The following is a 21,769-nucleotide window of genomic DNA, read 5'->3' on the forward strand; positions in this document are numbered from 1 at the left end:
TACTAAAGAATCGGTCAGAATTTTTTAGGTTCTTTGTCTCAGGTAATATACTAGTCCTCACCCAGAACTCATCAATGCAGTCTCAGCTGCTTTCACTGAAGTCTCGGCTGCAGACACCCGACGGGTATGCCCTTCAGCCTCTCTCGAGCACCCACTCCCTTTCTCTCTGGCCACCTGCACCCCCATCAGTGCACGTGGTTCGTGCAGAGGCTGCCTGTCCTCAGGCTGACTCCATCCCCCTGACCGTGTCTGTGGGGAGGAACATCTGCGCAGGCCGCTGGTTCAAACTGGGTCCATCAGCCCCTTCCCCTGGGGACTCTGAACTGGGACCAAAACCAAGCACCTCATTCTTTGGACGGCTGAACCTGAAGGGCTCAGGCTTTGTGAACAGTCATTTCATCATCACGTGATGAAATCCATGATAACAGGATGAAAGAAAAACAGAAGCATCAAAGGCAAGGGACAACCAGATTCCTTATTTCAGTGCTACATACAGCCCTGCCATGTTAATACCCTTAGATTCAACGTGATAAAACTGCCTTGTAATGAAATCCTTTTTAATTGGCCCATTTAAAGTTTCTGTTATTTATAGCTGAAAGAACTGACTCCAAAATATTCAGATGTCACCTTGAGGATCAGCCTTGGTATGCAAACATTCTGTAGTGCAAAATATCTCATCTGCTATGTGCTATTTGTTCACTCTCTATCAAGTGAAAAAGAAGGGCAATAAAATAGTCATGAATAAAGAGAACAAAAATGGATTAATTAAAACTTATTTACTCAAACATCACTGGAGTACAGATATACACTGCTGATGGGAATGTAAAACAGGGCATCAGTTATGGAAAACAGTGTGGTAGTTCCTCCAAAATTAAAAAAAAAATGACCATTTGATCCAGCAATTCCCCTTCTGTGTATGTATGCAAAAGAATTAAAGCAGGAGCATGAAGAGACAGTTACACAGCCATGTTTACAATAACATTATTCTCCATTGCCAAGAGGTGGAAGCAACTCAAGTGTTCATAGATGGATGAATTAATAAACAATGAGGTGTATGTATACAATGGAATATTATTCACTGGGAGAAAATTCCTCACATGCTACAGCACGTATGAATCTTCTGGACATTATGCTAAGTAAAATAAACCAGTCACAAAAGGACAAATACTGGTAAAACCCACTTCTATGAGGTATCTAAAGTAGTCAACAGAAACAGAAAATAGGGTGGTGGGTGTCAGGGACTTGGGGGAGAGGGAATGGGGGACTTCTTGTCTTAAGATGAGTACAAACACAGGGGATCTTTGCAGCCATGGAGTTGTTCTGTATTTGATTGCGGTGGTATACACCATACAAGTGATAAAACTGTAAAGAACTAAATACAAACACACACATGAGTACAGGGGTACAAGTAACACCTGTGAAATCTGAAAAAGGTTGGTAGATTGTATCAAGGTCAACATCCTCGTTTTGGTATTATACAGTGGTTTTTCCAAGATGTTCCTGTTGGGTAACTGGGGTATAGCTCAGTTGGTAAAGAATCCGCCTGCAATGCAGGTGACCCCTGTTCAATTTCTGGGTTGGGAAGATTCACTGGAGAAGGGACAAGCTACTCACTCCAGTATTCTTGGGCTTCCCCTGTGGCTCAGCTGGTAAAGAATCCGCCTGCAATGTGGGAGGCCTGGACTTGATCCCTGGGTTGGGAAGATTCACTGGAGAAGGGAATGGCTACCCACTCTAGTATTCTGGCCTGGAGAATTCCATGGACTGTATAGTCCACGGGATCACAGTCAGACTCGACTGAGCAACTTTCACTTTTCAACTGGGGTAAAGGGCACTTGGGTTCTCTCTGTATTATTTCTCACAACTGCATGGGAATCTACAATTATCCCAAAATTAAAGGTTTACTTTTTAAAAGGGAGGCCATATAGAAAACAGATTTTTTTAAAAAATCAGTTTCACCCCGCCAAATTCTTAAGAATTGACACTTAGAATGGACTGATAATTTCAAGGAAGAGAAATCTGATAAATCTCTGTGTTAAAGTACCACGCATGCTTCTATATGGCAGAAGAGAGAGACGCTTGTGATTAAGGAAAAACAGACAAAGCTTGCCTTTCAGAGGATTCTCTCTCAGCTTTCAGGGAAACAATGCTTTCATGCTGTCACTCCCAAATAGCTTCAATTTATAATAAATGCATTAAAGATAAAAACGCTTAACTTGCCCAGATGATATTTGTATTTTAAAAGATCTAACTTTTCAGAGTGAATCTAACAAAGTGAGAATATAAGAGAACAAAAATAGGGGGTGGGGAGATTTTCATTAAGCGAGCTTTGAGATGGGGAAAGACTCTGTAGCAGGCGCCTGCTCTTAATAAGAGGAGTCGGGCATCAGTCCTTTGACTTGGTCCCGAAGCCCGCTTCTTATGATCGAACCCCCAAAGGCAATTTTATTCATTGTCCTTGTCATGAAGGTGGGGTGAAAAATTTCTCGACTATATCTAACACTACGAGCAGGAATTATCTGACATTATTAAGTAATGTTGTCTGCCTACTAACTATATAGCTATTGACCTCAACAATAAATTTACTCAGTAATTAGGAAAAGTAAATTTTTAAGTCTAATGTCTTATAAAATCCCCAGATATCAAAGAATGATATAACCAAAAGGCAGAATCTCAAACAGTCCTGTAAGGATCAGTCCAGGATTATCCCTCAAGCAGACTGAGCACAAACTACCCAAACTCAAATTTATTTGTTTCTTCTCTTTTTTTTATCATACTCTTTATCACAGAAAAAAAAAAAAACTGCTGCTCAGAATATCTACAATTAATTTAGGTTGCATGTTGTTACTACTATTTTAAATTATCTGATAGATCAATACCAACCACCCCGTCAGTAGACAGGGAGGGCCTCCCAAGACCTGGAGCTACTCCAGATAAACAAGTCTGTCTAAGGCCTGACTCACTTCTGCAAATGCAAGACACCTGGAGAACTGCAGGCCTCTAAGAGTAAAGACAGATGCCCCAGAGCCCCAGAGAAGGAAGAGGTGCTGAGACCAGGAGAGCAGGGTGACCACCTTTTCAACCGGTGTACCCTGCACGACTCACAGGAGCAACCCAGAGGCCCCGTCTGCTCTTCCCAGTCATACCCCGCCTAACCTGCGCTTCCAGCAACTGAGCAACCAGGAGAGGAGGAGGCCAGAGGGAGGCTTCCGCTGGTGCTCAACAAAACACAAAACATTAAACAACACTCTCTCCAAAACAGAAGTATGCCATCCATTCAATCACTGCCCTGATAAAGGCAATGAAAACGGAGTTGTTTAGGTCCCCCGTCTAGAGATAGTTTTAGTTGCTCTGTGGGTAATTCTTGTGAGCAGCCTGGGTTGAGAAGCATTGGCCTCACACAGCATCTTCTCCTTTGATGAATTCTAGAATGAAAAACTGTTTCTAAAAGACAGTGTATCTGCTGTAAAACAAACAGTGTGTGTGTGTGTGTTCGTTCTTGTCATGTGTGTTCATTCTTGCCGTGTGTGTGTGTGTATGTGTTTACCGTCAGTGGGATCAGAGGCAGGGGAGCTGCAATCTGTTCCAGTGTGTATGTGTGTGTTCCTTCTTGCCGTGTGTGTGTGTGTGTGTGTGTGTGTGTGTGTGTTTGTGTTTACCTTTGGCGGGATCAGAAGCAGGGGAGCTGCGATCTGTTCCAGTGTGTATGTGTGTGTTCCTTCTTGCCATGTGTGTGTGTGTGTGTGTGTGTGTGTGTGTTTACCTTTGGCGGGATCAGAAGCAGGGGAGCTGTGATCGGTTCTAGTGTGTATGTGTGTGTTCCTTCTTGCTGTGTGTGTGTGTGTGTGTGTGTGTGTGTGTGTTTGTGTTTACCTTTGGCGGGATCAGAGGCAGGGGAGCTGCGATCTGTTCCAGTGTGTATGTGTGTGTTCCTTCTTGTCATGTGTGTTCATTCTTGCCGTGTGTGTGTGTGTGTGTGTGTGTGTGTGTGTGTGTGTGTGTGTGTTTACCTTCAGCGGGATCAGAGGCAGGGGAGCTGCGATCTGTTCCAGTGTGTATGTGTGTGTTCGTTCTTGTCATGTGTGATCATTCTTGCCGTGTGTGTGTATGTGTGTTTACCTTCAGCGGGATCAGAAGCAGGGGAGCAGTGATCGGTTCCAGCCTCCAAGCAATACTAGAAACAGCCTCGCTCCCAGTCTGGATCTCTCATCAGCCCTGGTTGCCAAGTCACTAGAAATTATCTTCTGTGCTTTTGTTTTTAGTCCTTGGACAAAATTATTTCTGGGAAATGAATTTCTCTAGAGTATATTTAACTAAGTAAAAACACTTCAAAGAATGGTACATATTGTATGACCCCATATTTATTTAAAAATAATAGGTACAGAGAAACACAGAAAATAACGGCTATCTTCTAAAAATATGAGAGGATATGCGTGATTATTATTTTACTCTTCACTGGTTATGTTTTAGTAACCAGCCTGAAGTTCTGTTTGTTTTACTGCAGATACACTGTCTTTTAAAAATAATTTTTCATTCTAGAATTCATCAAATAAGATGCTGTGTGAGGCCAATGCTTCTCAACCCAGGCTGCTCACAAGAATTACCCACAGAGCAACTAAAACTATCTCTAGATGGGGGACCTAAACAACTCTATTTTCATTGCCTTTATCAATCATGACATGCAATAAAGACAGAAATCACTGCTCTAGGCTAAGGTTACACATGAGGTACCTATAAAAAAAAAAAATCCCAAAGGCATAAAAACAACAAAACGTATCTCACTAGACAAACACTAAATATTATCTTTAATCCTCTATAGTGGATCTAACTCTTCTAACAAAATCATACTGAACACTTATATGTACTCAACACACTCCAGGTCTTGAGGTGACAATAATATCCCAGTAAGACTGAATCTGGGGGCTGCTCATAGTTTCTATCTTCTTAATAGAAGTGGTCCTCATTGGATGTTTAACTAATCCGTGTTCAAACTGAGTTATCTCAAGCTTCCAGCAAATCTAAGGTGTGGCAATTGCCCCCCTGAGTTTCTGACATGAGACCTCTCTGTCTTGGGGATGTGTCCCACACGGGTGGCTCATTAAATTTCAGGGAGATGATGCCTTTATAATCTGAGAAAATCACCTAAAGCAGGGACTGGCAGAGTATGATCCATGAGTCTTAGCTACCACCTAACTATGGGGCACATATACCCACAGGGACACAGAACCAGAGGAAGAAATATCAAGAAAGATCCCAAGAGAATTTGGTACCACATGAATTGTTAATAAACAGGACTGAACCACTGAACCGAATGATAAAACATACTGGAGACAGATGAAGGTGGGGGTGGAGAATGGCTCATGGTTCTCAGGCCTGGCTGGTTCTCAGGCCCGGCAACCTCTGATTTGGCTACTGCCAAGAAATACCGAGAGAAGATGCTCCAGATTACAAAGTGGGCTGGGGCCAGAATGGCTTTTGTTGGGGAGGGGAGGCTGCTTATAGACCCTAAAGATGCAGACTTCATCCCAAACACTGAAGGTAATAAGGAGCCAATGAAAGACTTTAAACAAGGAAGTGAGACACAATCACATTTATCTTTTAAAACAAATTAATTATCCTGGCAGATATGGGAAAGGGGGACTAGATGGAGATGAGAGAATTTCAGAATGTTTCAAGAATCCAAAGAGAAACTGAGGCCTGGACTTAGGCAGTGGCCAGAGGGTTGAAAAGAATGTGAAATATCTGAACTGGCTGACAGCCTGGATGATGGAGGAGAGGAGATGTGATGTCTGGCTTCCCCAATTCCTGCTACGGACCCAGCTAAATAGAGTACAGGCCGTCAAGTATGGAAACATGGGAAATATATTCAGTACATGTGCAGTATATTCAACGTTGGTGAGCAGCAAACAGTAAAGAAGCTAAAGGCAAGAAAATGTCAAATAGAAAATTGTGAAGATCACCTATACATTTATATTATGGGACATGTTTTTAAAAAGAGTAAATCTCAAGTTTTTAGTATCTCTAATCTTCCTAACTGTATGACTTGTCAAATTTTTAATCTATGATTACTAAAACAATTCTGTTATTAGACACAAGTTTGAATCAAATTTAGAATGCAGAAAACTCTAAGGAATGTCACTGTCACCCTAACAATGAGAAAAAGATAAACTACAAAATCACAGCTTTTTTAAGCCCACCAGTCAGGTGACCCTTCAAGATAACGAAAACACAATTCCAAAGAGGGACCCTCCGAGGAAAGGGTCTCTTGTGGCAAAGCACAGGAGCAACAAGTGGGAACCATGTGAGTGGGAAAGAAGATGCGCTGAGATTCTAACTGAAAGTTGAGGTCCAGGGGTGCGGTTAACCTGTCAGCCTGGAGAAAGTGACACAGGAGAGCACAGGGTCAGCTGCAAGCTCTTCTCCACAGGTCTCTACCCAGCATTCCCTAGAAATGCAGGGTCTCGGGCAGGAGGCTGAAGAGAACTCGACCCCAAGTAATGAGCAACAAGGCTGTGAGCAGGGGTAGGTTGCTGGCCTGCAGAGATGGCGGAAAGCTGACAACAGCACTAACCCTGATGATGACCCTGCAGCACCGGCCCGCACCCCGAGTACAAGGCGCGACATCACCTGCTAGAGAATCTGAAGCCTAACCATTAGCAAGGAAGCTCAAACTCAGATCACTCCTGAGGAAATTAAATGAACCTGAACCCTACCCATCGAGCAGAGGAGGCTCATTTCCAGGCACAAATATTATATACCGTGGTCACTACTGTTATACATGCAAAGGCCTGAATTCAATAAAAAGTATAAGACACTCTCAAAAACAAGAAAAACAACTCATCATCAAAAAATAAAGTGATCAGACTCAGATGAGCCAGATTCTAAAACAAGCAGACAGGGACTTTAACTATAACCAACATGTCTAAGACAGTCATGGAAAAGGTAAACAACTCACATGAACAGATGAGGATTTTCAGCAGAGAGACAGAAAGTCCAAGAAAAAGTCAAATGAAAATCCTCAAGAAAAAAAAAAAATCCTCAACAAAAACAAACAAAAACATGTGATATCAAAGATGAAGACTTCCTTTAAGGGGCTCACCAGTAAACTCGACATACTTGAGAAAGAATAGGTGAACTTATCACAGCAGCACTATTTACAAGCGTCAAGACATGGAAGCAACCTAAGTTTTGATTCAGAGATAAATGGATAAAAAAGATGAAGTATATATACACAATGGAACATTACCCATAAAAAGAATGAATAATGTTAGAGATCATCATATTAAGGAAATTAAGTCAGACAGAGAAAGACAAATACCATATGATATTGCTTATATATGGAATCTAAAAAAAAATGATACCAATGAGCTTATTTACAAAACAGAAATAGACTCATAGACATAGAAAGCAAACTTATGGTTACTAAAACGAAAGAGAGGGAGGGATAAATTAGGAGTCTGGGATTAAAATATATACACTACTATATTTAAAACTGATAACCAACAAGGACCTACTATATAACACAGGGAGGTACTCGATATCTTATAATACCTTATAAGGGAAAGGAATCTAAAACACAATGTGTCTCTATAGACATAACTGAATCCTTTTGCTGTGAACCTGAAACTAACACAACACTGTAAACCAACTATATTTCAATAAAAAATGTACAAAATAAACTATCAGTGAACATAAAGGTTGACCAACAGAAATCACTCCAATTGAAATACAATGAGAAAAAAGAATGAGGAAAAGAAGTAGGAGGAGGAGGGAAAAGAGGAACCATACAAGAGCTATGCAACAATTCAAATGGTTTAACATACATGTAATTGGAGACCCAGATGGAGAAGGAAGAGATCATGAAGAAGAAAAATATTTAAATAAATACTGGCTGAAAAGCCTAAAAATAATGAAAGATATCAAACCACAAATCTAACACTTCCAGAGAATCCCAAGCAAGATAAAGACCACCCAAAAGAAGTAAAGAACAATAAAGCAAAAATAGACCACGCATGCATCATACCTAGATACACCAGAGTACATGACCTAAAACCAAAGATAAAGGGAAATACTGAAGAAGAAATAAGGGAAAAAAGAAAGAGAGGAAAGAGATGTATTACCGAGGGACAAAGATTAAAAAAGTACCACAAGCTTCTCATCAGAAACCACCAAATCAGAAGACAAACTAGAGTAACATTTTAAAAGACTAAAAGGGAAAAAAAAAACTGCAAAGTCAGGACCTATATTCAAGAGAAATAGCTTTCAAAACTGAAGGTGAATGAAGTTTTTTTCCAGAAAAAACAAAACTGGGAGAATTAACTGCCAGCAGATTTGTGCTATATGGCATATTAAAGGAAGCTCTTCAGACAGCAGGGTAACATAAAATGAGAACCTAACTCTCCACGAAGCAATCAGCAACAAAGAAAGTGAAAATATATTGTTTCTTATTTTTAATCACTCTAGTATTTTAACCAGATTTAAAAATAAGCTGCTGCATTTGTTCATTTGAAGCCTCATTTAACGCAGAAGTTAAAGCTATGATAGATATTTAATAGCTGTCTGCTTCTACTTCTTAAAAAGGGGCAAACACATTGGTTTAAAAATTTAATTGTGACACCTTCAAGAGCTACTTTAGTTTACTGCCTCTCTCAGAGCTTATCACAATACTGTTTATTACCCACTTAAATTAAATTACCCTTTTATCAACTAATTATATAATTTTAAACTGTAAATTACAGTATTCATCATTGAACAGAAAAAAGAAAATTCTTAGAAAAACAAGTTTTTAATTTAAAACAATATCATTTGCTATTTAAAAAAATCAGTTTAAGGTTATTTAAAATAGTTCCAAAATAGCATTATTTTCCTAAAAGATGCCATTCAATTTGCTCTTTTCATAACTGATTAGTTACATAGTTATAAATGTATAAGAATTAAATGTCAAAATCTGAGTCTATTATGAAATTAGAACAATATCTAATAGTTTGCATTGTTATTATTTATATACCTTTAAGCATCTTAAATTATACATCCTACCAAAAAAAATTTCAGTAACAACATATTTGTTTGAATCAGTCACCAAACTAAAAAAAACATCTTTTCAGGGATCGATAAAATGTTTTACAACTTCATGATACAGTATTTCCAAGGGATATTTACACTGAAGACTGAAATAGGAGTTCTTCACATCAATGAGCATAACTTATAATGAAACTCCCAATGTAACAAATTTCTAAAGTTAAATCTAAATAAGAGTCCAAATGAAGGGCAGCTCAGAAGATATTCATGAAGGCACAATGGGGAAAACAAACAATGCACAGGCCTGGTAAGAACAGTCATACCTTTGATAGGATGACAGTAATCCCAAGGAAGCAGTTATGCCCCACAGAGGTTAAAAAACAAACAAAAAGAGATAATCTCCGAACTGGAAGGGATCCTCAGATACTGAATCCAGAGTTTCCTAAATCAAGTTTTAAGAAAGCCCAATTCTAAAAACTAATCATTAAATGGTGTTTAGAGCACAGGGATTTTTCTAGGTCTTAAACCTCACAGGTAAAGGATTTGCCTGCAGTGAAGGAGACGTGGGGCTGAACCCCGGGTTGGGAAGGTCCCCTGGGGAAGGGAACGAGAGCCCACCCCAGTGTTCTTGCCTGAGAAATCCCACGGACAGAGGGGCCTGGCGGGCTACAGTCCATGGTGCCGCAAAATGTCGGACACAAATGAGTGACTAAACACACAATATTATCCTCTAATGTTAAAAGGCAGTCACTTTTTAAAAAACTGGGTTATAGCATCCTCCTGGAAATGAGTCACTTATGTTGAAATTTTAATACATCTTTAGCTATACTACACACTCCATATTTAGATTGCATTATACATCACAACACAGTTAGAAATTGATCACAAAAAAGCTTAATTTTTAAAAAGTTGGTGTTCCCAATCCTTAAGTTCTCAATACTAAAATCACCTTAAGAGCTAGTTAAAAATGTACCTTCCTAGACTCTGTTCTCAAGGGTCCTAATTCCATAGCTATGGACTGGGGCTGTGGACCGTACCCTTAACCAGCTCCAAGTAACTATGACATGTAGTAAGATTTAGAAACCATGTTAGATTACAGTCATTCATGGAAGGGGACGGGACAGGGAGAAAAGTTTAAAATGAAAACTTACTAGCTACACTAATCCCCGAGAGCAACATTATACTTTTAAACTTAATCAAAACCTGGTAGTATCCTGAACCATCCTAAAAGCAGGTAACAGCCTCTCCTCCATCTCCACCATCCCTTAAACACGTTCTTTCTCTACTCTCTACCTCTTCTGTTGTCTTCAAAGTGCCATTATTTGGTTCTCCCCAAACTCTACAAACCAGTGGAGTACTAGTAACCTGAAAGTTAGTTAGCATTTCTACACTATGAACTCCTTATGGACAACGGACCTTCTCATTTTTGTTTATCAGTGTTTACCATAGAGACTGGCAAATCACTCAAGATCAAGAAATACCCAACAAGATTGACCCTTGAAAATGCTAGATGCTGCTTTTTAGTATCAATCCTCTATATACATTTAATGAAACAATACATTATATGGCCACTTTGATTATAGGAAGTGAAATGCATGCAAAATGTTTTGCACAGGACCTGACATGTAGTAGGTGTTCAGTAAACAGAGCCTCATTAGACTTATTCATCTGATTCTAAGGTAAATTCAGTGTTCTGGATTCTCCGGGCTCTCCTCTTACATCTGACCATTCTTAACACCAGTTTCCAACCCTGATTCCAATTCCTCTTCCCCATCTCTGCCTCTTCCTTCCTCTTTTGTTTAGGATTCCTTTCTAAAGGAAAAATATCTCCAGCTATTTCAAGTCCTCTTTGTGAATTATCTTACCTTTCTGGTCATTCCTTCCCATCACTAAGCAAGAAAAGAGAAATACGTTTATATTCTGATAGTTAACTATTCAAGAATCAAACTTATAGCCTACACAGTCTCAAGACTTATCTGGAAATTGCGTTAGGTTTAAGAAATATCATCTGGACCTTGGACGTGGTATTTCCAGAAGATACAGATGCATGATTCAAAGATAATGAGGTGGGAATTAAGAAAGTAAAAGCCTGAAGATGACAATTTTAAGTTTTGAAAAATGATAGTGGCTCCATTCTTGATCAAGATATACAGCTAGGTCTTCCAAATGACAAAATTTTATAAAGTAAAAGTCACTTACTAATTGGCTCAGCACCACAAAGGAGTAAGGGATTTTTCATGTTTGCAGAAAAAGTGAATTTGGGGATCGGGCACAAATATTGAAAAGTAGCACACTGTCTTTAAGACTACATTTACACTGAAACATGTATATCACCATATGTGAGACAGATCACCAGTGCAAGTTCAATGCATGAAACAGGGCACTCAAAGCTGGCGCCCTGGACAACCCTGAGGGATGGGATGGGGAGGGAGGTGGGAGGCGGGCTCAGGATTGGGGACATGTGTACACCCATGGCTGATTCATGTCATTCATGTACGGCAAAAACCACTACAATACTGTAATTAGCCTCCAATTAAAATTAATTAATTAATTTTATAAAAAGACTACATTTACAAAACATATCTGTAAGTGGACATCTGAAATAATTTTATCCACATAAACTCACCTCCTATAATGGATCCTTTAGGAATGGGACATTAGAACACACGGTAACACTCAGAGAAGCAAACCCGTTTGGGAGCACGGCCAGAGAAAGGTTCTGGCTACGAGCATGCGGTGTTGTTGCTGTTTAGTCATTGAGTCCTAGCCAATTCTTCGTGACCCCCACCCCCCACCCCGTCCTGAACTGTAGCGCCCACCAGGCTCCTCTGTTCATTGGATTTCTTGGGCAACAATACTTGAGTGAGTTGCCATTTCCTGCTCCAGGGGATGTTCTCGATTCAGGGATCGAACACCCAGTCTCCTGCTTGGCAGGCAGATTACCACTGAGCTAGCTGGCAAGCCCAGTACGAGATGTGAACAATTACAAATATGTATAGCAGATACCAAGTTGTTTTCCCTCTTTTATTCTGATAATCTGATTAACACTAAAGTGGCTTAGCAACTACAAAGTCTAAAGGTGGAATATAATAGTGTGTATGTATACAGTGAAAAGAAGCACACATATATTTTATAAACACACATACACACCTCTGACCTTCATTCCAGTTTGAATTCCCAGTTTCTCGGTGTTTGTATCAACAGAGAAGACAGCACCAGCTCCCACATTTGCTGCTGACACTGGGAGAGGGGTGCAGCCTACCTTCGCTTTTTTTCCTGGGGACCAGTTATTCCTTTCCCAACACCAGCTGCACTGTGTTTATCCAGGGGTCTAAGGATCCTGCCTCCTTTCAAGTAAAAAAATTCTTCTCTGAACTCTTAGCAACCAAACTTGGGTGGGAACACAAGGTTGGGAGCCAGTGTAAGCTGAAGAAAATAAACATAAAGCAAAAGAATACATTTCACTGTAGATCATTTTTTAAAAGTCAGGTTAACCACAAAACTGAAAGAGTACATACATACTGATTCTAATTTTAAGTTGTGGCAAGGAGGAGGGCTCTAAGACGTATTCAGAGAAAGAAAAAATACTTGAGAAGGAAGGAAGCCACGTTATCTCTCTACTTGAGTGAGCTGAATAAGCATATAACCTACACACAGTTAACAAACAATTTGGGAATCCTGAGAATCACACACACTGGGAAGTGACAAACACAGACGAGAACCCTGGCAATAGTTGCTCAGTGACAAGATGAGGTCTCCATGGGTTAATCTCTATATGGACTCCCCATACTACTGTCTTCCTGGAAGGAGAAAACCACAGACAGAAACTGGTATAATTTCTAAAACTAGATATATAATACATATGGGTTACTAACTTTTTCAGAGACTATGGCAACTTAACATTTTAGAAAGATTATTACTATTATTATCACTAGTCAATATCTTACAATGTCCAGTATCTTTTATTTCTGGAAAAATTTAGTTCCATTCACCCATTCTTGGGCTCATTTGGAGTGAATACTTACACAGTGATTTTTACTTGCCTTAAGATTTATCATCTGTCAGACCTGCCTGAGTTAAGAACTGATGTGGAATAAAAGCAAAAGGTACAGAACTGAGTCAGTGAACATCAGTTCTAGTCCTGTCCCTGTCATAAATGACCGTTTGATCCCAGCAGTGTGTATTTCAGTAATTCTATAATGAAGTAACCAAACTATATAACCTCTATCTCCAAAGTGTTAAGCTAGTTCTAATTTTTAGTTCCTATCACTTTTTAAACATGTATTTCTATCAAAGCAATACATACATAAGACTCGTTTCTAAAAGTTGGTCTTTAGATCTAAAATCTACATCAGCCTGGTTCTACACTATGCTCCTTTCTAGTTTCATCTCCAAGTTTATGATGATAACAAAAATGCCTTCTGACTTAATATGAGTCATCACAATCTGAAAAAGTAGTAGTTTTCACTTATGAGCTACCTGATCCAAGCAAGGTACTCTATGCTTCAATGTCTGAATCTACAAAATAAGGATAAACATTAATCTCTCTCAAAATGGTTGAAAAGATGAAATAAAACACATGAAAGAATGGCAACTAGCACCAAAAATAGCATTTGTATGTTTCAAAGGTATGACAATTATCTATATAAATTGCTTAAACACCTTATGTCCTCCTTAAAAGCACATTCATTCCAACAGATGTTGGATGCTGAAAAATAAGGCAACCAGAGTGTTTTAATCATGCATCTGTGAAGTATTGTTTTAAAAGCTCAAAACACATGCATTGAGCATATACTATGTGCCAGATATAACATGCTAGGGTTCCAGAATTCCATAATTACAACAAGGACCCAAAGTTCAGAAAGCTCACAGTCTCAAAGACACAAATAAAATGGAAAATGTAACTGAGAAACCTAACAACAAAAGCATGTACAAGGAGAAGTAGCAGGATGAAGCGAGTAATTCGTCTTGTGTGAGGACAGAGGAGCAGCTAAAGCAGCTTGGAAGGGGAGAAGGAGCGGTTCTGCAGGCAGAGGCCAGGGCTTCAGACCTGTTTAACCATTTCGAGCTATATGAAGTCGGTCAACTTAATTTACCTCCCCGAGCTTCTTTGTAAATCTACTGTATTCTGATGATTAGAAGTAATTATTTGTAAAGTGCCTGATACATAGCAGGCATTCAAGAAACAGGAGTTATCTTGCTTCACAAGTCAGGTTTGACTTCTTTTTAATAGACTGACTTCTAAATGGCACTGCAGGAAGCATCTCTTAACTAATGATCAAGCTGCATATGGGATCAGCATGGAGAAGGCCATAAGGAACCACGTCACAATGTTACCACCTGCAGAGTCCGTTTTTTAGCAGTGATGTCCTTCCTAACATGTGGTACATTCACCTGCTGGTGAAGCCTATTTCTAATCTGTTTTCTCCATTTTCACAGAATTTTGCATACTCAAGATTGTATTTATTTCCTAAAAGAGGTTCCCATGCTCCTCCGTCCCACCTGAGTCCTGGTTTTGGATATTCAGCATATTCCATATTCTTTACAAAATGGCAAAGTCCATTGAGAAACTGATGATTATTAAGATTACATAAGGAGATAATTAGAGCTAACCCTGGGTTGAGACTACTATTGTTATCCTAATGGTTGAATGGGAACTGTAAGCCACTATAATGATTCAGAATCTTAAAAGTATTTCAACATATTGTTAACTCTGGCCAGGAGGCTAAGTTACATTCACTCTATGGTTCCCAAAATTACTTTTCTCTAAATATCCACTGATGAGCTAAGACAGTCATTAACAGATATAAATACATATACTCAAATCCTCATTTTTCATTTTACAACATTTGAAAAATTAACAGTGGATAAATACAAAGAAAGCCCTAAGATAAAGCAGTATATCACAAAATTCAACTGAATTATAAAATGGCTTTTATGTCAATTTAGGTTTTTCAGAACTAAAACCATGTTCCTGACCTGCAACCATCATGTAAGATGGGTGTGCTCTGAGTTAAATAACTACAGATTAAAAGTCAGTGAATCAATCCAGAATTGATGTTAATTTTAGTTTCCACATGCAAGACACCCAAAGTCTTTAAAGTCAGCCCTCAATTTTTCTCTATGAATATCTGAATTTCATATATACCAGACTTTATAATATCTTGTACCCTATCAAGAGAGGTTATATTTGTAAAATATTCGTCATCCTCTTAACCAGTTTAACACAATGCATTTTGAAATACTAATGCTCTATCCAAATTAGCTCTTATACAAGAATTAAATCCTGAGTATGTCTGTAAGATTTTTCACTGAGAAGCAGGCACTGAGGGGTCATCAAACCGCAACTGAAAATTACTTTCTTGTAAACACTCATCTTTAAAGGGTATGTTTTAAATTCAGGGTATAAGGCAAGCATTTCTATAGTAACCAAGCTAGAAGTTTCTTCACAAAGCAGACCTACAAATTCTATTTTTAAAGTCTGAGTATTACGGCTCACTTTTACAACCAGAAATTGCTGTTAATTATTATAACATGTTAAGTCCAATTCTCTCCTGATAGCCTTGACTTGTGAAGGGAAATACAAAGAATTATCAAATGTCACAGGGGCAGCAGCTTGAGGGCAGAGGGAAAGAGACAAAAGGAGATAGAAGAGGAAGAAGATACACGATAAAAGCAGAAAGTGCTCAGAACGCGCTACACCTTGGTCCAGCCCGTGATCTAATATAATCTACTTAAGGAGTCATTTATAAAGCAAAAAAAAAAAAAATTAACAACTGAAGCAAACCGATCAATGCGAGCAGGCAATTTAAGTTCTGCATTCGACTTGAGATTTGCTAGAAAGAGCTAAATCAGAAAAAGATCGGAAGAGCAAGAAGCGCATGTGTGTGCGTGTGTGTATGCAGGTGGGGAAGTGTGTGTGTGCGCGCGCGTATGTCTGTATGCAGGTGAGGGGGGGCATAAATAAAGGCTAACTGTACTAAGACTCGGCGCTAAAGCAGTGCCGCGCGTACTACGGAGGCAGGGCGGGAGGGAGCGAGGCGGGGGTCGTGGGCTGTCCGCAGCCACTCTGGAGCCCGGGGGCGGGGGGCGCTCGGGGGCCGGAGTCGGCGCCCCCAGAACGGGCACGGACCGGGTCCCATTCCCATCCTCCACGCCGGGACCGGGGGCCGCGAGCTCCGGAGCCGGGGTGACGCGGGGGCCGGGAGGCGAGGGGCGGCGCCGCGTCCCGCTCCCCACCGGGCGCATCAATTACCCGTGAGGCTCCTCAGCACCGTCCCGTGGGCCCAGAGGCTCAGGACCTGCTGCACCGACAGGTTGATCATGGAGGCGTCGCCCCCCTCCGCCTTCATCTTCCCCGGGGGGCGCCCGCCGCCCTCTCCTCGGGCTCCGGGGGCGGCGGCGGGTGCGCGGCTCCTCCAGGCCGCCGCCAACGCCGCCGCCGCCGGGGGAGGCTTCGGGGCGCCGGGCTGGTCGCTGCTGCCGCCGCCGGGCCTCCGCCGGGGGGCCGATCAGCGGGTCTCCCAGGCAGCCCCCTCCCCGCCGGGGAGACATTGAGGACCGCCGGCCGGCGAGGGGCGGGGGCTGGGCGCTCTCCCCGCGCGGCCCGCGAGCGAGGAGGACTCGGGGCGCTGTGGAGGCCGCGGCCTGTCAGGGGCCGCGCCGCGCGAGTGAGGAGGCCGAGGTCACGCCGCGAAGGCCGGGGTGACGGGCAGCCGGCAGGTGCAGCCCCCGACGGGGCCCAGGCATCACCGCGCGAGGACGACGAGAGCCGCGACGCGGACGAGCAGGCGGCGGCGGCGGCGGCCGCGGCCCCTCCTGCCGCCCGCCTGCCCACCCTCCTGCCGCCGACACTCGAGGACCCGCCCCCTCCACCCGCGGCCGCCGGCGGGCCGCTCGTGCGCGCGCACACGGGCCCCCTCGCCGCCCGCCAGCCCCGCCCTCGCCGCAGCCGCCGCGCATGCTCATTCCCACGACCCGCCGCCCTCCGACAGCCGGCCGGCCCCGAAGCCCTCCTCCTCCCCTCTCCCCCACAACTTCTCGCGCGCGCGAGCTCGCGTGGCTCGCGGGGCCGAGCGTCGGCCCCGCAGTGGGGCGGGGGGAAGCGGGGCCTACGTCACTAGCGCCACCGCCGGCCCTCGCTATTGATTGGACGCTCCGAGGGAACCGCCTCCACGCCCTCTCTCCCTGCCTCCGCCCCCCCGCCCCGCCCTCGGGCCTCGAGCGCGCGCCCTGGGAGAACCCGCCGCCCGGCGGTACCCGGAGCGCTAGGCCCCGGGCGGCGGCCGGGACCCAACGCGGAGGGAAGCGCAGTGTCCAGCTCCCACGGGTGGATTCAATGACGGTTCACGTCTTTGGTTTCGAATGAAATGCTTTGAATAAAAAGGTTTGAGTACAACTTTTTTTTTTTAAGTGTAAATACCTCAAAAGATTTGAAATATATATCAGTTTGCGAGTTTGGGTTTTGTTTTTGGTTTTTGTTTTGAGAGCATCAGATGACCTACAAGGAGTGCAGAATATATTTGAAGACCATTGAAACAGACCCACTTTACGATTTATCCAGTGCATTCTTCCTACAGGAAGACGCTGGGCCCCGCGTGGTTCCCCGCATCTGAAATCACCGACGGTGCCTGGGGGTGGGCAGGTGTCCCACACCTCAAGGAGGAAGCTAGCTCTTTTTTTTTCCGTGACAGTACTCTTTGTATCTAAATTGTAAACGTCCCTATTATTTCCACCCCCTTCCCCATCCAGGACTTAAACTAGATCTCGCTTCCTATGGTTAGCTGCCTATCGTCATGTCCATGGGAGGCCGAGGAACTGTCTAAAGTTCAGCTAAAACAAACTAAACTCCTCCTTCAAGTTTGAAACCTTTTATCTTGAAAACTATTAAGTTTGGGTAATAAAAACATATGCACTAGGCAGCTGCCCCTCCCCATCCTTTTGCAAAAGAAAATCTGCCAAGGACACCAAAGCTCTTGCTGTAGCTAAATCATCAAGTATGTTGAGCAAAATGCACCTGTAAAAGGGTGTTCTTGGTGACCGCTTTAAAATATATATATATGTATGTGTATATATATATATATATATAGTTATGTACGGATGTATTTGTGTGTATGTGGGGGAAAAAAAAATGTACAACCCAAGAATGGTGAGTTAAGTTTCATCTGAGGCAAAATGAAGACTGTAGCCCGGGAGACAGCCTCTCAGATGTGGAACTGCTCTGAAGAGGTGGGTGGAGGTCATTGTATGTGACTTCCATGCAGAGGATGCTTGCACTTAAGCACACATTTTGGCAGACGGTTGCTGCTAGTCCCAAGGAGCAAATGTCTCCATTAATGATTTTAGTGCTTTTCTAGATAGGAGAAGATGCGAGAAACTGGGCTCATAAAGTCTTCTGAAAGTCTCTAACTATCTGAACACCTGTTCTGCTAGCTTTTCCTGGAGATTAGAGTGCTTCATTCCTGATCTCCTCCCTTATCTCCTTTCAGGGCGTCCTGGATGTTAGTAACTGCACTGGCTAAGGACTTCATGCTTATAGAACCTGAAGTCAAGAGACATTCTTTAGTTAGCCTGTGTTTTATCTGTTTGATGTCACAACACAGGAGTATAGGGAAAATTTTGTATCACTAATAGGAACTGAGCCAAAACTCATAATGTGGAGTGATTTTCTTCCGAGGACTTAGAATTAATTAGATCTTAAAGATTTTAAAATATCAGACAAAAGAGCCTTTACTATTTTTTAAATTCACTTTATTTTGCAGATAGGGGAAACTTCTGCAGAGTTGACTTGACAGAGGTGACACCACTTTGCAGTCGAGTTTCTGAATTCCTTAACTCACAATCAAGTGTATTCTGTTAAGGTTCTGGGTGGGAAGATGCAAGTTACCTAATGATTACCAATAAGAGAGTTGACATTATATAATTAGTGATATTGGAGAATGTGACTACCTTCAATGTCAGGTTAATGGTAAACTTTCTAAACAGCAGCTCATTAAACTCACATCAGGAATGTTTAGTTTGCATGGAATCATTGAGGTTCTTATCATTACACACTGTTGTTTAAAACATGGTAGCATGCATTTAAAATATTCAGAACCCGGGACAGTGTCTAGCAAAAGGTATTCATCAAATATTTGTTGAATGAATAACCAGATAAACTTCATAGAAAAGTTAGCATTTTTCTTGTTTCTTGTAATTTTTTTAAATGGAACCTAAGTGTTGATTTCTGGAAATGAGAAAGTAAGACACAGCAAAGAAGCCCCAAGCCGTTAGTGTACTTTGATAACCAGACAACTTTTCCCCTGCTTTTCATTTCAATTCAGTAAGCATTTATTGGGCATCTCTTTTCTGAAATAACATTCTATGCTAAGAGTTATCTCTAAGATTTGAAGATCATCAGGTCACAGTTCTCTAGGTTAATACCTCGCATTTAGCTTGTGTTTGCCTTGATAAAAAAGCTAATGATACTCACTATGTTGAAAGCCTGTATTCTTAGGTGAATTGGCTATTTTCCAATGGCTAGGGTTATGAAACCCAAAACTGAATTAATGCAGGTGGAAGTTGTATGATTTCTTGCAGATTTTTGATGTTGAATTAATGTACCTATCAAGGAATGGTTCAGTTACATTCCTGCCAGAAATCAGGGAACACCCCCAAGTAAATCCTGGAGGTCTCCTTTAGCCCTGTGGCCTTGAATGTGAAATAGATAGCAATTCATAAAGAGTTCCTGGTTTGTTTCTTACTGACCAGTAAGGGAACACCCATAAGTCTTAGCATGTTATTAATTGTCTGGAGAAGGCCCAGAAAAAAGTTTTTAAAATCAACTAGAATATAAAATGATATTGATCCTTTGAGAAAAACATTAACTACTGAGAACATCTTTTTCTCCCCTTTATTATCTTCCTTTCCTGTTGTAAGGTACTACATCACGGAGTCACTTTACAGAGGCAACCTAATTTCATCTTACTACACGTTGAGTGGGATATGTGATATGTACTGTATGAATCTGCTTCAGTTTGTCAGTAACCTTTTGGCTTTAACTCTGGTCATGTAGAAATTTCTGATATACTACGTTGTCAGCTTTTTCTTTTATGGTATCTGAGTTTTCTGCTTTAAAATGTCTGTTCCCTGTCTCCAATTTGATTTGTTTTTTTTAAGTCTCATATCTTTCCTAAAAACTTTATGGGTGTCTTTGTTTACACCTTTGGCTCACTTGGAATTGTGTTAGTACAGATCTAATTTTGTTTTTCCAGATGGCAACTGAGTTGTCCCAAAACATTTATTGAAAAATCCATCCTTTTTCCACTGACCTAAAATGCTAGCTTTATCATGTACAAAATTTCTATATATACTTGGATTTATTTCTAGACTTTCATTTTTGTTCCATCTATCTGTTCATGTGTCAGCACCACACTATTTTTATTTTCTTTAACTCTACAATATGCTTCAGGTTCTATTAAGATAGGTCTTTGTTTTTTACTCATTTTCAGTTTTTTTCCTGATTAACCCTGAATGTGTGTTATTCCAGAAGAACTTTAAAATCAGCTTCTTAATTCTAAAAGTATTACTGGTTCTATTTTCATTGGAATCATGTTACATTTATAAACAAATTTAGGGGATATCGAAAGATTTTAATGTTTTCTTTTACTAAGAAATTTGATTTTGAAAAGATGTGTAATATGTTTTTTTTTTAGCATCTGTGGATATGCATGTGATTCTTTTGATTCTAAATACATGAGGCTTATATTCAAATATTTCCTAACACATTTTCTTTGACTTTCTGGAGTTAATGGCACTTAGTTATGATCTCTCATTTTTTTAATATGCTACTTAATTCCATGTCTTAATCTTTTATTAGAATTATGTCATTAATATTGTGAGTGAAATTGATCTGTGCTTTTCCCTTTAGCGCTGTATTTAACTTAGTTTTGTGGGTTTTATTTATTTTTTGCTAATTAACGTTGTGTTGGCTTGATACAAAATATTTAGGAGCTGTCTTATTTGGATTTTTCTTTTCCTTCAGCGTTTGGTGAAATTCAACTGTGAAACTGCTGTCGATGCTTTAGGGAAGCAGCTCTTTGTTTATTTTCTTCTATGCAGTGTGTTTTTTTCTATGGCAATTGGTCCATTTAGATATTTTTTCTCTTCCTGATTTCTTTCTGTAATTCTTTTATTTGGCTTGTTTATATCTGATACAATTTTAAAAAATAATTTGCAGTGGTAATCAATACCTCTTTTGTAAATCTTTTAACTTCTCCAACACATTGCTTATTTTGTGAATTCACTTGTCTTATCTTAATTACATTTGCTAGTCATTCTATATTTTTCCCAATTAACAAGCTGTTAGATGTATTTATCAGTCCTCTGTGTTTCTTTATATTAATTCACTTTTTTCTTTTATCATTATCAGTTATTCTGCTTTTTTTGAGTTGTTTTGTTATTTTCTGTAAATGTTATGCTAGCTCCTTGATTCATTCATTCGTATTTCTTGTTTCTTCTGCATTGGCAGGCAGCTTCTTTACCACTGAGGCACCTGGGAAACCCTCTTCTTGTTTCTTAATGTGAGGATGTAACTTTGAATTTGCCGTGAGCACTGCTTAGGTTGTACCCTGTAGCTTTTGATGCATAATGTTCTATTAACATTTACTGTTGTTATCTTCTAGAAATTCTGCCAGTTTACTTTTGATTTCTACTTTGAAGTCATTTAAAAGAGAGATTCTTTTTTATAACTTTCAGCTTTCAAAGGGAGGCA

At 40.8% G+C, this 21,769-nt stretch overlaps 1 protein-coding gene and 1 long non-coding RNA gene across 2 annotated transcripts in view; one reads left to right on the forward strand and one right to left on the reverse strand.

Moving 5' to 3' along the window:
* Window positions 1-16,448, reverse strand: part of TMEM170B (transmembrane protein 170B) — a 37,247-nt gene extending 20,799 nt beyond the window's left edge. The window contains exon 1 of the mRNA XM_061147633.1: window positions 16,274-16,448. Coding sequence (XP_061003616.1) covers window positions 16,274-16,370 — 97 coding nt within the window. The 5' untranslated portion in view covers window positions 16,371-16,448. The remainder of the gene's footprint in view (window positions 1-16,273) is intronic.
* A 794-nt stretch (window positions 16,449-17,242) lies between these two features.
* The window catches only part of LOC133059912 (uncharacterized), a 96,050-nt gene continuing 91,523 nt past the window's right edge, over window positions 17,243-21,769 (forward strand). Inside the window, exon 1 of the long non-coding RNA XR_009693650.1 lies at window positions 17,243-17,404. This is a non-coding gene — a long non-coding RNA (uncharacterized LOC133059912). The remainder of the gene's footprint in view (window positions 17,405-21,769) is intronic.

Source organism: Dama dama, chromosome 7, assembly GCF_033118175.1.
Source record: "Dama dama isolate Ldn47 chromosome 7, ASM3311817v1, whole genome shotgun sequence".
NCBI lineage: Eukaryota > Metazoa > Chordata > Mammalia > Artiodactyla > Cervidae > Dama > Dama dama.